General features: G+C 46.5%; 1 protein-coding gene across 1 annotated transcript; it reads left to right on the top strand.

Annotated features, from left to right (window-relative positions):
• Positions 1–817: 817 nt before the first annotated feature.
• LOC149345935 (uncharacterized) lies at positions 818–15,259 on the top strand. Its single transcript, XM_089541229.1, has 4 exons — positions 818–883; positions 9,930–10,097; positions 12,183–12,266; positions 15,173–15,259. The coding sequence occupies exons 1-4, from the start codon at positions 818–820 to the stop codon at positions 15,257–15,259; spliced, it is 405 nt and encodes a 134-aa protein (XP_089397355.1).
• The last annotated feature ends 1,885 nt before the right edge of the window (positions 15,260–17,144 follow it).

Raw genomic sequence — 17,144 nt, 5'->3', positions numbered from 1 at the left:
AAAATCTCGGCTACCTTCATCGTAATTTACGTCTAGCTTCACCAGCAGTTAAATGACTAGCTTATAAAACATTAATTCGGCCAAAGTTAGGACATGCATGTGCCATCTGGGACCCCGCACAACTTAATCCAACTAACTCTATTGAACTTGCCCAAAATCGCGCCGTTCGATTCATCTACTCAAACTACTCATACTCCACCAGTGTTACTTCCCTCAAAAATAATGTATGCCTACCTAACCTCAAGCAACGTCGCACAGTTGCAAGGCTGTGCTTGTACCACAAAATGTATCATAACTTTTCTTACAACTATCCTATCCAGCCTGCTCATCGTTCTTCAGCCCGCACAAGCCACCAAAATGCCGTTTACCCACCTCCTGCTAGCACCGTGACCCATCTTGAATCCTCCTTCATCCAAATAGCGCGTGACTGGAACAGTCTTCCCACAAGTACCATCCTTTATACAAACCCGGACCATTTCAAGAAAGCCATCGAAAAAATCTGTTATTAACACCAGGTTGCTAGCCCACACCTCATGTAAAGCCCTCACCCGAGGGCCCTTGGGATATTTGTAATAAATAAATAAATAAATAAATAAATAAATAAATAAATAAATAAATAAATAAAATTTTAAGAGTAAAACAGCCCTCTCAATAACTGAAATCTATAACTAAAAACACTTGCACTGCATGCCTAATATCAGAGCGCAACTGTCCTCGACGACGGCCAGCTATGACCTTGTAAACCATTGGCACGGTGGGACACACACGCAGAGGCCGAAAGCGGGCGGTGAAACAAGAGGGAGAGATACCCGAAACCATGGCGGGCTTCTACCTGCACGAATACTCTAGGACCACGGACGGATTTTTGAACGTCGTGGAAGTGGTGAGTGTACTTCAGCGACAGGCTCGGCAAGCGTGAACGATTAACAGCGAGTGCACAGGGGCTCTTGTACTTCACGCTGGAGGGGTCGCCTGGAACTCCCTTCAGACATACATGCGCAGTATCTCAGCCTAGAGAGTGAATGCAGCTGCAATACCCGTGTTTTCTTCACTGCACAGCGCGAGGACGTGCAGCGATGCAGAGAGAGAAAAACTTTATTATTTGAAAGGAATTCGAAGTACACCCCTGAATCCCCGCACGACCGCGCGGCACTCAGGTGTTTATGTTCCTAAGGTCCATAACACTGGCAGGCTGGCTGGTGGCGACGATCTGCACGGCCGGGTCCTCCGAGCGCAGCAGGACCTCCCAGTCCTCCCAGGTCTTGAAGTGCCGTAGGCCTCGCGAGGGAGGGTCCGCCAGGCAGAGAGAGAGGATGTAGCAGGAAGAGGCGAAGGGTTCCGGACATAGGCTACACGCACGAGCGAGGCAGGAGGGATGACAGTGTGTGTCTGTAGTCTGCGCCAGAGTATTGCGTGTTTGATTATTGAGGGGGGGGGGGGGGGGCGTAGGGCTGGCGCGAGGCTCTGTAGGCCTGCGCAAGCTTACTGAATGAGTGCATGCGCTACATCGTGTATCCCCGACCTGTAGCCATCTGAGCCCGGTTTAAAGAACCTCTCGATAAAAGGTTGGCTGCCTCGTTTCTAGGATTCCCGGATTGCCCAGGCACTATTATAAGCTCCGCGGTTTATCGGGTGAGCGCCCAGTATGCCGAAAGCAGGGACATGGACTGGCTTCACGCAAAATTTATAATCGCAGCTTTGGAGTCAGTGGCGCACTTTGTCCTAATATCCCTGAACAAACTAAAGGTAGCAATATCCCTTGAAGTCTACTGCTTTCCTCTTCTCCTTTCTCCTCTTCATATGGTTGATTCTCCCATTGGTCGAAGCATATCGCACCTACGAGGCAGCTTTTTCCGCTGGACGCAGCCGCAGCAGCCATTTTTGGGCTTTGGCACTTGCGGTCACTTGGCTTTGCTGCTGCGCGGTTTCGGTGGGACGGTGCGGAGATGCCAAGCGACTTCTTTTTGGGCGGAGATGCGATTTTTGTGCAGAGATGCCAAGCGACTTCTCAGATTTGCGGACGAAAAGCCGAATGGGCAATGGAAACGAACTTCTCAATAATACTTGGAAGATCAGCGTGGCTCGCCTAAATGCTTAACACGCACGCCCGCACTAGCACAGGACAACGTAAGACACGCACGCACAAAATTTACGAACAGCAATTAAGACTAGTTGCGTGCTTTGAAGGCGAAAACATTAATATGTATTTCACATCCTTTTCCTTCCTTTCTACGGATGCTTCTACTCATTAGAATACAGTCGTAAGGCAACAAATACGCTAGGTTCAAGTTTCTTGTGTTCTGCTTCTGTGGCTGTATGCTCTAGCGCTGCTATTTTTTCTTAGATTGAGAAAAGGTTCACTTTATCCGCCAAAAAACAATGAGCTCTAGCGACCTATGGACTATGTTCTCGCCTTGCAGTCTGAAACTCTTGGTCTAATAGGTGATAAGCGAAACTGCTTCCAGACCAACACCGTGCCCGCAGCTTTGTGTTTCCATCTTGGTTAGGTCGAGCTCGTCAAAATGGTGCGTCGTTTATATGCGAACTTTCCTGATACCTCTGAAACTGTAATCAATGTCCAGAGTGGACTTTCAAAAGCCAAGCTTCAGCCGCTGCGCTTCTTCCACTGCTCCTTTCTTACCAAATAGATAGATAGATAGATAGTACTTTTATTCATATCAATTATCATACAACATAAATCAGGCCTACCAAAGCCCCAAAGGGCTTGGGTGGCAGCGCCTGGCAGACAGTGAACATTGGCAAAACAAAGGAATATAGAGACGTTGCAATGAACTTTGCAAAAAAAAAGGTCAAGAACGCAGTGAAACAAATATATAACTATTACAACATCGAGAGGGATGACAGTAATTTGAAATTAAGACAGTAATATTTGTGAAATAATTACGGGGCAGGATGCAACGCGGAGACATATCGCAATTTTTTTTTTTCAGAGTGTATTTAGTTTTCATGCGGTTGCAAGCTGTCGTAGCAGGCAGGTACATAGTAATCACGTGTGCGCTTTCCGTACCGGGTTGAGGAGCGAGGAATGCAGTAGCGGTATTTCGGTCTTAAATCGCGAGCAGAAACATATGGAATGATGAACTGACTGTACCAGAAATGTTTCAGCACGATAGTTTCTGTTAACAAAGCGTTAAAACTTGGAAGCTCTAGTCTTCTAAAAATATCAATGTCATTACCAATGGTCAGGTCGTAGGCACTATTCTTTAGAAGCAAACGCAGAAGCGAATTCACCCTGTGTTGCCAGCGAACCGTGCAGTGAACACAAACAGTAATTCCGTATCTAAGCACACTATAGGACAGAGATTGCACGTGCACGTGCAACACATTTACGGACAGAAAAAGGCATAAAATATCTAATGTTAGAAAGAACGCACGATACAGCCCGAAATATAGGTCCTTTTAGCGCTAGCATGCTCCTACCCGTCCTCAACTTCATGGCAAGAATCTACACTGGCAAGTGTGTCGGAAAGTCTAAATCTCTCCCGTTGTGTTTTAATGCGCACATTTAAGCATCGGTTCAATCGTTGCGCAATACCATCGCTATTTCAGTTTCAAGGGGACGAAAATTCACCTGGTAGAATATAGCGAGCGGTTATTTTGCGCTGCGTGCACAGATTTGTTCAGTTGGACTGGGGCAATGCAAACTATAGTAAGCACCGACGTTTGCAGGTGCGTGCATTACAGCATAACCAGACGTACTGTACAAGACCCAAGAGCAGCAACGCAATGCCATTCCCTGAACTCCAATGAGCGATGCATATCCCACGTTTTTGAACATCACCATTACAGAGCCCGACACCCTTGCCACAGGTGATTTTCTCTGTCCTAGCTTCTAGCGCTACATTGAAACCACGGAGCAAGGTGTTGCAGCTTTCCAAAACGATAACAAAATCAGACGGCCCGAAGCACAGTGTCGTATTTTCTAATGTATACCTCCTTCACGATTAAATAGCTATATATTATAAATTTTTCCCAGAGACTCGTCGCCGCGGATATCGATTGTGGGAATCCTAAAAAAAAATTAAACATTTGTCCCTCAGCTTTTATGCCCAGTGTGTATTACATCACAAAGATGCACTAACGCCTTTAACTTACGCGGGCACGACCGCAGGACTTTAGAGGAAAACAGTGCGTGTCACTTTTAAACAACTCCTACGGTCAAAACAGCTTTCCAGCCCTTCTAAAAATAATTGAGCGCGGGAAAAATTTCGCTGCACACGTAGAAAACTAAGCAGCAATCGGCGTATGGGTTTTTGAGTGCTTTTAGCTACGGGCACGAGCGACCGAGGTTTGTAAATCGAGCGCACTGAGTGCCCGCGGCCGCGATTTGCCGGTAAACTGATGAATACGCTTCTTCGTGGCTGGCTACGTGCTTGACCAACAGAGGCGTAGGACGGCTAAAAAAATTTGCTGCCTTTATTCCGTTCTTCAAGTACGCTTCGATATGTTCATGTCCGACCGACTATACGCTATCGGAGAGTTAAATGCCTTAAATTGACTCCTGGTTTTGGCTACAGACAACAAATACTCTGATCCATACCTTAATTTAACCACATATCACCTATAAAAGTTAGTTAAAAATCAGCACAGAAAGCGAAAGTTGTGCACTGTCGGTGCGCTGACAGACACCTCGCCTGGCATTTGATGCTATTAAAAAGTTAGCACAGAGCAAAAAAAAATAAAATGCGAAAAGCTGAGACGTACGTGGTTCCCGCACGCATCGTAGTATCTTCGCAGAGTGCATAGCGTAGCGGAGCAGTGCATCGGCAATTCGCGGTTCAAACGAAGCGCAGCCGTTTTAACCCAACACTGGGCAGAGGTTTAATTTTCTCGACACAACCAATGTGGCGGGCCTAGTTCTCGGAGCGCCAAGACATGGCGCTCCATGTTTAGCTTACCGTCTATTTCTCGCACCTGGGGAAGAAATCTTTTTGTTTGCTGACGACGTGATGGGGAGTTTTGTGGACTACTGTTTCTGGACGCCGACGCCACCGAGTTTCGTTGCTAATGGGCCAATTAAGGCATTCGCTCCAAAAACGCCCCCGCGAACACATACATATACGACCACATATGAAAGTGCACACAGACCCTGACACACTCGCATGTAAGGTAAGGTAAACTTTATTTTCCGTCAAAAAATATGGAGGAGACGGGGCTAAAAGCTGCTACCGCAACTTGACTGATCCCCGCCCCCTACATGAAAACGACATGTGGCCCTTGACAGCAAAACACTAAACAAGAAAAGCATATCAGAAGAACATTCGTTTTGACACGGTACAATGTACAAATGCCTATGGTAACAATACATGGCAACAAAACATGATACTAAACAAATCTAAGGAAAGCAAATTTATGTCACCACAAACAATGATGACTCACCATTCGATATAGCAGTGCACTTGCACTTGCATATCCCACGCACATGTACGCACCCGCCCAAACGAACACACAGGCGGAGACGATCATGCATGGACAAGGATAAACACACAGGCGGGAGCGTAAGCGCGAAATGGAAACAATGCGTTCTCGCTCGGTCCGAAGTTCACCGTGGAGACAAATCACCCCAAGAGCTGCTAAAACTCGTATGTCAAGCGTTCCTGCTAGATACCAAGGACAAAGCGGAGAGTGGATGTCCTGTCTCGATGTAAGCAGTTCGAATAGACGATTTCTGTTGTAAATATTGCCAGTTACGTAGTGGAATATTCCTTCACTATTTTGCCAGCGGTTAAGGGAAGCTCTTTTGCCGTTCTGCCAAATGTCGTGTTCGGTATGAGAGCAAATGAAGCTCTTTACCTGTCAGCCTAAGTAATCATTGTCTAGGCTGAAAACTTATGCGAACAACTTATGTAAGACGCTAAGCCCCTATGGAGTGATGAAGTCAATGCATAATAGGAAGCGAAATCTACTGGAAATTTTCTTCAGTACGAAAACGCACACACCGGACGCCTATTGCTTTCAGAGAATGACATTTGACACAAGTTATTTTGCCTTTTTCCGACAGGACAAACTTTACCAATTTATGTTGAAGGATCTGTACCTTATAAAAAAAAAACTCTGGAGTAGTATTGAACTTCCTCAAGACACAGCCAGATAAGATAACTCGGGCCATATCGGTCGGTACTGGGATCTTTAGTATTTATACCCCGCTCAGGCTTGCTTAAGTGAGTCGAAGATTGCGATGATGAATTAGGAGTAGTCGAATTCCAGAAAGCTACAGGAGCTCCTGTGCAGAGTATTTTACATATTTAACTTTCTATTTAGCTCTGCTGGTAACAGCTGGCGAGGCAAATCCAACCTGCAGAAGCAGGGCGTGTGTATCGAGTCCTGCCTAGCACCGGTATTGAATAACTTGTGCTTAGCATATGTTGAGTGTCCTGAATGAGCGCCTAATATACATCAAAGTAAGAAGAACGTTCAGATATATTGATCATATTAGAATCGTTGTCGACAGTACCTAGCATGTCGTGAAAAAAGTATCTTCAGGTGCTGTTAACTTCGAAGCCTACGGCGTCGACAACTCGTTTCCCCCTTTCGCCGAGAACTGCCGTGTCCGTGGGAAGTCTAGAGGGGTTAGAATAATGACAGCGCGTCAAGCGCTACGGAAGCTGTCCAAGGCCGTGGGAAATGGGCAGTGAGACCGCGAACGGCCTTGTCAGGGTCGCAAAGGGCCAACGAACTTTTCCGTTGAGGAGGGATGAGTGCTTAAATGGGGAGGTCATTAGGGTCGGCGACATCTCAAACCACCCGTCTGTCCAGCTAAGCGGTGGGGTTGTGTTTACTGGCAGTATTGACAGTAAGGCCTATTCCGGGGCACCTCTATGGGTTGTAGGTGTAGCGAGATCGATATGCGAAACCGTAACAGAGCCCAGGGCTCTGGCCAGCCCTGGGATCCGCCCACTTGTATGTACAGTCTTTGTCAAAAGTAACCAGGCTGCATGGTTTGCCTCTAGCTCGTACAGTGGAGCCCTTATAGCTTCCCTGAAGCTGAAATGATCATTAAAGGTAAGGACTGGGGGTCTTCTTACCTTCCAACACGTTTTGATCTTTGGGAAAGCCACAAGGGCTCCACTATACAAGCTAGAAGCAAACCATGCAGCCTGGTTACTTTTGACAAAGACGGTACGGAGCCATCACATTGTTCGAAATTTTGCGAGAGTAGTTTAGTAAAGCTCCGCTCCCTTAACGAAGGGTTTGGAACCAGCTGGAGACAGAGTTGGGGGGAGCGCGCCGATCTCAGTCTCGGCCGCTTTGATACAGCCTTTTTTAAACTACCTTTTAGTTGTGCTGTCGTGTATTTTGGTCCCGTCTTTAATAAATCAGTTTTCTTTGTTGTAAAGTTTGTAGTTACTGTACCTCAACTGGCAACGCGCGCCAGACGAGCGGACGAACACGCGAAGTGCTCTACATACTGCTAACCGCCGTGTATACGATCAGCGGCCAACGTGCCGTCGTCATTCCTCGCTAGCAAAGAGCATCTAACAAGCCCAAACCGGCCATCCAACACTTTCAAAATAGTTAACTGATGTACTACTGGTTTTTAGGAATGTCTCCATCACCTTCAGGAGACCTTTGAAATTCGAGATAACAAAGAAAGCTGTTTCCTGGGTACGAAAATGGCGTTTGAAGAAGGCCACTCATGCTGGAGCTGTAGGCTCCGAATTAACAAATCTTTGCTTTCATGTCATTCGCTGCGCTCTAATGTGTTAAAGAGAGGCATTGTAATTTATTTCTTTATTTATTTATTAGAATTACTATCATTCCGGTCTGGACCAACATAGGAGTGATACAAGGGTAGTACAGATTACATAGGCGGAACACGACAAACAAAACACAAGCACCATCCAGTCGGGTCCAAGTTTCAACATTTAAAAAAATGGAACTGACCTGTACGCAACAGACAAATATGCGCAAAAATCTCGCTGCAACGAAACAGAAAAGAATGTGAGAACACCGTGCCCAACACAAATCCAAAGCGCATTATATTATGCACTATATTAACAAATCACGAACTCCAGCAGAGAACACATCCACACCCGATGCGAGCACTACATTCTCTGGCAGTCTGTTCCATTCTCTCGCTGTGGACAGGAAGAAGGAATGCTGGTAGCAGTGCTTAGGAAACTTTGGTTCTTTTACATGTCTGCAATGTTCAGCCCGAGTGATACGTGAAGTAGTTTCGCTTATGTATTGCTGCTTATTGATATGTACCATGTTGTTCATGTTGTACACTTGATGAACAGCAGTTTCCAGAATCAGGTCAGAGGTTTACAAAATTGGAGAGGGCGCTTCAGCTCCGCCTTCGTAATTGATTAATTACCATATATGCCGCAGGTCATTCTCTACTTTACATTCATAGATCCCTGGGAGTCATCATACTCCATATGGCGCAGTGGGACAGCGCTTAAGCGACGCGCTGCTGTCCTGCCATGGCAGGTGTTCGCTCCCAGCAGCGGGCCCATTGCGGACCACATTGCTCTTCCCGAGCGACGACAAATCATTAATTTAACTGCCGCCTGCCACGCTGGGCGGTTTGCTCACTATCCAATGAGAAGGTTACAATAACGCCGCAAGGCGGCGTGACATACGTGGCCTACATGTCTCCCAGTTTGCTCTCTGGGGACCACCTCTCAAAGCCAGGCTCGTGATATTTCACTCGCAACGCCAACACGGACAGCTTCGACATCGGATTTTATGAAAGACGGGTCGTTTGACGCTGTCGCTTTAAAAAGCTCGTTATCCTAAAGCTGTGTTGGTCTCGGTAGCCGAAGGTCTTTTCCGTAAGAGTCATTCTCAAAGTTAAACCCTGCCTGAGAATTAAAAGAAAACTCGGGAGGTACGTTATATGCGCACCATTTCACATGATCTGAAAAAAAAAGAAACATAGGCAAGAGCGCAAGAAGGTCACAAAAACCTGTAAGATCAAATCAGTTTCCTGTAAAGATTGAAACCTGCACGAACAAGCACAAGAAAAAATTATTGATTGCGCAGAAGGGTTTGTTAATTCCCTTGCTATTGTCCTGCGGTAAAGTCGACGTAAGCCATACCAGGAGGTGCTTGAAGGAGGGGCACCGCGAACACGCCAGAACCTGGAAAACGTTAAAAGAAACCTCGGCGAACTCTGTGCGCACTGCAAGTCATTTGTATGAAGTCAGATTTTTAATAAATGAAAAGTTATCAGCAGGAAGAGAAAACAACCAACACCGGAGATGGCGGAAGCTAGACGAGGAAAAAGCCTGAAAGATGGATGAGTGATCACTCCTCCGTGATCGCTATCAAAGAAAGGCACGCACAAAATGAACAAAAGAGGGGAAAACCTGAGTGCTTGCCAACGTGTCGACACGCGGACTTGTCTTCGTGTGGACAAAGCGTTGATCATTGGAAGTGTTTATAACGGGTTTTCACTCTGTGGAGAAAGGGTCTGTAGGGGGAGGAGGGTGTGATTTGGGAAGAGGTGTTTTTTCTTCAGGGCATGGACAAAAGTTAGAAGGTTTAATAGAAACGGACCTGCTGTGTGATGTTCATGATGTTCGCAGTGTACATGAAAAACCAACACCTGCCTTGATTAAAAATCAGTTTTAAGCGCATGTGATACCTTCGTTCCGTCCTTGAGTTACAAAAGCTATATTTGTTATGAGCTACCGACTCCTTTAAAAAGCTACTTTGATAGTCTATGGGCATCTGGCCCCCCAACTGAGGGAGCGTCTTTTAGCCAGTTCCGTGCAAGGTACCGACACCATCAGAGCTCTAGAGGAGCCGGACCGAGGGTGACACCATTGGACGAGGGAGATGTAAATGCCCCCATTTGTATTTATTTAGGAATTGCTTGTTAGTGCTTTCTTGGGGTGCCTGCACATGGAGAGTCGTGTGGCGACACCAGATGGGGCCAGCATGTTTTGCTGCCCTTGCAGCTCATCGGCTCCCTCTTGTGGGCACTGTACCGGGCATTGGGGGCCACGACGTGGAGTGAGCAGTTCCTCTACAGCGCCGCCTTCGTAGTCGCCGCCAACGGTGGCATCTTCCTGCTCTCCTCTTCGTTCAGCATCCCCACAGCGCTCATGATGCCCCGGATGTGCTACGTGAGTACATACCACTGTGTCGGTCCTGTTCTTGCTAGGTAAGGAACACCAGCTTGAGAGTGCAGTGCTTTGGACACTATGCAAATTTGATCCCTTCCGAGCACAAGTGGCAGTGTTCGACGCTTTTAAACAATGCCCACACTAAGTCAACTAACCAGGTGGTAAACAGTGGCTGGAAGGTTGCCACTTTTTGCGCGCTTTCTGCAAAGATTCTGAACCTCCACTTTCCCGAATCCAATTTCGGCGACTAATATTGGCTCTAGGCGTAGTACACGCATCCAAAAATTTGTAAAATGAGCTCAAAGGGTGTTTGGGAGTACATTGGTGCTTTTACGAGTGGCGTACTCGAAACACCACCTTCTGGTGCATCATCATTTCCATACCCATAGTTTGCTTCATCATCATTATCAGCCTCACCACGCCCATTGCAAGGCCTCTCCCATGTCTCTCCAATTAACCCTGTCCACTGCCAGTTGCGGCCATCCTATCCCCACGAACTTCTTAATCTCATCCGCTCGCCTAACTTTCTACCGCCTTTGCTACGCTTGCCATCTAGCGGTTATCTTGCCTTCGCATTGCACGAACTTTCCAAGCTCATTTCTTCCTCGTGATTTCGACTGGTATGTCATTAACCCGCGTTTGTTTCCTCACCCACTCCGCCCGTTTCCGATCTCTTAATGTTACACCTATTATTTTTGTTTCCATAGCTCGTTGTGTTGTTTGTTCATTGAACAATCCAATTAAGTTTGCTTTTCACGTCTTTAAAAAGAAAGACTACGACATTCGAGCGCACTAGACAAGCTTGCCGACATCTGTACAAGTCTGCCTGTAATATTTTGCATTTGTCGAAGCCGAGAACTGTCGGATGATTTTCTGCTCTGTCGCTCCTACGAGGAACCATAACCACAAACGAAGAGCGCCTCTGTGTCGCAGTAGAAAGCTCTGTACTTTATCTACTGTTAAAGCCCACGTTGTCATCCTGGGCTTCAACCACTAATCACATGGGGGTTCGGAAACGGGCGCTGAGTTGTAATGTGCTATATATGGTGATTTGCTATATGTGGTGGATGAACTGCCCTCGTGGGAGACAGGGTTAGGGCCTTGTGAAGCCTTCACTCCCACTTCTTTTCATCTGGCCAGGGCCAGGAGACACAGTGATTGTACTGATAATCCGTATTGTCAGATATTGGACGGTGGCATCGTGCAGCTTTCTCTGACGCGCTCCAGATTGCAATGTTATCGCCCCTGAATAAACGTGGAAAAGTGATTAGATAAGATAAGGCGCAAACCGAGTGGCCGCTAATTCTAGCACTCGCCTTGGCATTATCGTCACGAGCCTGTGTTAATGAAGCCGCGTACATTTGAACTCTTGATACCGCTTCTACACAACGTGATAGCTTTCCATCTGATCCCGCTTAGGTTTTTTAAAATATTTAAATTATGAAACCTTCTCCCTCCAGGTACGTAGTACGGTTAACTTTGGTCCAGCAAAATCTCTTCATTATTTAAACAGCTAGTGGCACAGACCAGATATAAATTCACCCGCTTGCCGCCACTATGATGAAATCATTCGTACGATTTTGACAAATATGGTTCATTTCTCTATCATTGTAGAGCACAACAGTATTTTTTTCTCTCAGGGTTGAAGTTGGAGTTTTATTCTCAGTTTTCTCGTGCAAGAAAAAAAGGATACCAATTAAAAGGTGCTTTCTTGCACCTGATGCGTTCAGAACCCCACAAAATCTGTACACGGAGACAACGCCACCTAACAGATCAAACATGGATAATTCGCTTTCGATGCCCAGAGAAATACAAAGGAAAAGTAACGCGCTATAGCAAACAGTCTAATCCCAATACTTAACATCGACGACCATTTTATCTCACACCACAAAATTCAAAAAAGAAAATTAGTACATGAGCAATAACAAATTACATGTCACACTCATTCACTCAAGCCAATGGTTTTGTCCCAACAATTGAAAAAAAAATTATATTTAACAGAAAGCACGCATCACTACATGCTGTCCACACCGTTTATCGACCGCTTTTCTGCGGTGTTAATTTCTTACCCTATTCGCATTCCAGTACAGCACGTTTCACCTCGTAGCGGCTGCCTGCTATGTCTTTGGCGGTGTAGGAAGCCTCAGGAACTCTTCATTTGTTGACGGGGTGAGTGGCATTACGTCCATTCATGACTGGTACAGTCTTGGTCAAAAGTTTTAAGGCCAAAGGCTTTTTGCTTCAGCCGTATAACTGAGCCATTACGGAACTATAAATTATTAATTAGTACTATTATCTTCTTGCGATAGAGAAGCTTCCTGCTTGAATCGCGTTTTCATAGATCCACTACACGGAGAATTTAGGAACATTAAGTTCGCTGCAGCTGAACGCAGAGGCCTTAAAACTTTTGACCAAGACTGTGCATTCCTATTGTGAGAGCAAAAACGGTTCTCTTAGAAAATATACAGACATCAGAACAACCTGATATCGTCAGTAAACTTTACGATGCATCCGCTGCCCTTTAACACCAAGAAAACAGCGCATTAGTTGAATGTAAGCGACGCTCGACGCTAAGGCGTTCTCTCATCGTTTGGTCTACATAGTCTTTGGAGCTCTGCGCCTTTTCTAGCGTGCCAATAAAAATGCGATTTTGGCCTCTCTTTAGGGCAGAATTGTGCCTTATGTTGCGGCTGGAGGCTTAAACCATGGCATAATACTCGCCAGAAATTGAAGCACAAACACTTTCACAGGCTGCCTGAAGCCTCAGGCGGCAGGAACCATGGGATGACGTCGATGTTTTCTTAAGCTGGCAGCAATGCGCAGTCAAGCGCATTCCATATGTTCGTGCCTGCGCACATTTTCTGACGTGATTGCGCGCCTGAAGAGCGACGAACTGAGAAGGGAAAAAATAGCACGGTAACGGGATGACTACCTGTTGACCTATTTCACCATCCAGAGTAAGTACCAAACATTTAAATCCTTCGCTGCTATTCCGTCATCACCCTCCAGAAGCTCATTGAGCCTTTCAGAACTGCTGCAATCAGTGTGTCTAAAAGAAGGCTTTCTGCAGCTTCTGGCTCTGCTTGTCACTGATCACTGCAGCTCTGTTATTGCACTGAATACAAACAGCAAGGGGCAGTATTTGATCAGAGCAGGGCGAGGCCACGGTGATCAAAGGTTTTTCATTTCGCTACCAATCTAAACAGTGGCACTTCGCACGGTCCATGTACATTTCGGCAGCCATCGCAGAGAATGCGTATGCTAAGGAGGACGCCCGCTAAGACCACCACAAGTTTGTTGCAAGTGGTACTTGATGTGACTCAACGCTCTTACAAAAAAAATGTAGGATTTTAACGCAGCTAAATATGACTAGACGTGCGAAAGCCAATGTTTTGCCTGTTAAGCTCATGTTTTTGCTTTGCTGGGTCGTCGGCACATCTCGTGATGATATTTGATTCCAGTTAAGCACTGATCGAGGTTATGTTGATCTGATCTGTTGGCGCCGCAGATGGAAGTTGATGCAGACGGCTATGTGCAATGCACGGCGCGAGACTGTGTTGCACTTTGAGATCAGGTGTGATCGGCTACAGCGATAGCCTAGTACCCTTCTGCAGTGGCCAGCGAAGCTGATCTGTTCGCTCCGCCGCGGGTTCGAAACCCAGTCACGGCAATATTGATTTTATTTCTGCGTGGGCTGTTGCCATGCTAGGTTTTGCCAAGGTCATCTTCAAGGTGAAGCTTCACACAAACTCAGTGAGCTGGTTAGACCTCGTTTAGTAGTGCTTTCGTGTTAAAAAGAACACAGATGCAAGTGACAGCCGTCACGGGAACGAAAGGCACCTGTTATTTGCGTGCACAATCTATCCGGAGATGGCCAGCCGGACTATAAGTGGCAAAAAAAAAAAGCTGGAGATGGCATATACTGTGAGGTGTAGCATAAAAAACTTAGTCGGCAACAGCTCAATAGCCGCTTGGCTTCAGCTGGCATGTTTCATGAGAGACAGGCGGAGGAGGAGAAAACATTTATTGCAGATACTGAACTGGGAAAGGGAGGTTGGGATGGTCGTTGTGTTGGGTGGCAGTTCTTATTCCGGGACGCCATTGGCCACCGCCGCTGCCCGTACTCTCTGGATCAGGGCCCGCTGGGCCTCCAGGTCCGAGCTGGACAGGACCGCCTCCCAGCCCTCCTTAGTGGGCTGACTTATAACGGCTGTATGTGTATTGTACCGGCAGGCCCACACCTTGTGGTCAGCATACCGCCCGCAGAATTTGTATCTACCCGTGAATGGCGGGTCCACGTGCTTTAGTACGGCGGGATTTAAGAAATGCCGAAAAAAATTTCACATCGAGCTCTCCTCAGTGTTTGGACTTCGTCATCGATTAGCTTCAAGTACCCGTAAAAGATTATTCTGATGGCGCAACCGGTGGCAGGGCATTTTTAATTAGATGCAGGAACGAATAGGTCAGCTTTCGCTGCGTCGGACTTGACTCGGAGCACAGACTTGTTTGTAAATACGCGATCTGTGCCCTCCTTGTGCTTTTTTTTTCCTTAAGATGGCCATTGAAGAAGCTGATATAACTGCAGTAGAAGATGAGCTTCAAGAGGCACTAAAGCACGACGTCTTGAGGACAGGGCATGAAAACGATCTTAAAGAGCGCCAGCTTCTACTTGTGGGGCCCTTGTAGACACAACGCTACTTTTTCGGGTATAATTTGGAGGGGGAGAGTTGAAACGCTAATGTAGAAAATTTCGATCGCAGGCTGTAACATACCGCGGAGGCGAGCAGGCGCCTTCTGGTTCATTTACCCGGTAAAAGTATTTTAATGTGCCGTCAGTCATAAAATTCGCGCTTTGGATGGAGGGAGGTGACATTGCCATACCGTAGCATTCCCACTGGCTGGAAGAAAGTGACGTCACCAGGACGGTAGGGACTTGCCTTCCGGTAAAGGCACCGACAGCTGATGACGCTATCGCTGTCAGCACATAATGCAATTAAGTGTCTCCGTGAATCTTTAACTTCTGTAAAATAACACCCGAAAAATGGGATTTTGACGTCTTTTTCTCTCTCTTGCAGCTCACCGCCACTATCGGCGGGGCGTTCCATACCGCACATTTCGTGTATTCCATGCGGGGCCCACCACTTCAACCTCCGTCACCGTAGGCCTGCCTGCTCCGCAGCTTAGAACGCCTCGTGACTGCAGGCAACAAATTCAGCTCGTGCGTGCACTTCTGGACACGTATCAGCTCTATATATCGAGATTAAACATTTGCGAGACAAGAAAATCTGCTACTAATGCGTCAACAACATTTATCAGAACCTACACCGGAGATCGTGTCGCGACTGACAGACTTGGAAATATAACAAATGTGTTGTTTAAATTTAACGTGTTCAAACGGACACCCCTCAACTCAGAATAAAATACGCATGCAGCTCTTTTTCGAAACTTTCTGCATTGTTCGAGTTTCAGCTAATCACACAAACCAGAAAAAAGCAAGCCTTAGACCACTCTAAACTGTTTATTTATCGCTCGCTCTTAAATAATATACTCAGGGTGCAAATGAGCAGACACGGCAATTGCATAGCAGCGTGACGGTGCAGCTTTCAGGAATAAAAAAAAAATTCAGCTGTTTTAACTTACTTGCCAAATGAGGAGTATGTGCGGTAACAGTGGGTTTTGGTTCGAGGCTGGGTAAATTGGTAAAATGGTTTTTTAGGAAAGGAAATGGCTCATTGTCTGTCTCACATACCTTGCTGGACACCTTAACCGCGCCTGAAGGGAAGAGAGGAAGGTTGGATTGCAAGAAGAAAGAAAGAGAGAGGTACCCCAGTTGACGTCTCCGGAACAATTTTGACCACCTGGGGATCTTTAACGTGCACTAACATCGCGCGGCATGCGTGCTCCTTTTTGCGTTTAGCCTCCATCGAAACGCGGCCGCCGCGGTCGGGTTCGATTTCGGGTACTCCAGCTTGGTAGACGAGCGCCTTAACCACGCAGCCACCGCGGCTTTTCCTTTTTCTTTATTGCCGACTTCAGCACGTCCTTTAAAAGCCAATCCACGCGAAGAACACAACACGCATGCTAAAAATACGTCCCCCGCACTTAGCGTTACGTGAACACATTAAAATTCGCGCACGTATAACAAATCTTCAATTCTCGGAAGCCACGCCACCCAAGCACTGGGTCTTGTATCTTGTGGCCTTCAATAGATTCACAAAAATACTCTCTCGGCCTCGCGTCAATGTCTGCATGTCTGACTGCCATCCTGGATCGCCAAATACTGTGCAGACCTAATATAACGATCATGTCGAAAGGAACCCTGTCCTCATTGTCAACGGGAAAAAACCTGATACCGAAAGCGTGCTCCGGTAAGTCTTTTTTAAAAGTTCGTGCGTTGTAGATTGTCCCGAGAGAAAAAGGCTTTCCAACAATCTAAGAAAACGTGTTCAATAGTTTCCGGCTTTAAGCATATAAAACATTGATTTCCCCAAGGTACAAAACAACCATTCTCTTCTAGATACGTCGCGCTTGCAAGATACGACGTGCCATGTACACCTCTCTAAGGAAGCCGAACAAGCCACCTGTGATCTACACCTGGTACAGCCATGCATTCCACTCGTTTTAGAACTGTCTGCTATGAGCCTGCACAGTACAACGACTTGTACAATGGGACCGGAAGAAAGGCATCACACAGGTCCTTATAAAATTTCTTTCGCGACACAGCTGACAAATATTCTATTGAAAATCGCGCTTGAAAGACGCGAAATACCATGTACACCTCTCTAAGAACGCCAAAAAGCTTTCTTTCATAGTCGCTTAGCTAACAACTAAATCTGGCAAGATCCTACTCAACCTAACCTGACACAGAGCTCGCAGAAAGGGGTCATTCACGTCTCGAAAGAACAGAAATCGATTCACCAAGTGGCGCAAATACAAATGCGCGAAATCTAGTCCTCCAGAGCGGACACGATGAAACATTGTATTGCCGTGTTCGCTCCCAATTGCTTCCCTATACAAAAACCGCAAAAATCCGGTGCAGCTTCTGCA

This window comes from Amblyomma mixtum, chromosome 4, assembly GCF_055824585.1.
Source record: "Amblyomma mixtum isolate Tamu chromosome 4, ASM5582458v1, whole genome shotgun sequence".
In the NCBI taxonomy this organism is placed as follows: domain Eukaryota; kingdom Metazoa; phylum Arthropoda; class Arachnida; order Ixodida; family Ixodidae; genus Amblyomma; species Amblyomma mixtum.
The sequence above is the reverse complement of the archived record's forward strand: the minus strand, read 5'-3'. Positions and strand labels throughout refer to the sequence as shown.

Bases quoted from the DNA above. Each gene is read 5' to 3' on its own strand.
- LOC149345935 (XM_089541229.1), top strand. From the start codon at position 818: ATGGCGGGCTTCTACCTGCACGAATACTCTAGGACCACGGACGGATTT. The intron at 884-9,929 runs GTGAGTGTACTT...CTGCCCTTGCAG, and splicing joins TTTTGAACGTCGTGGAAGTG to CTCATCGGCTCCCTCTTGTG. The intron at 12,267-15,172 runs GTGAGTGGCATT...TCTCTCTTGCAG, and splicing joins ACTCTTCATTTGTTGACGGG to CTCACCGCCACTATCGGCGG.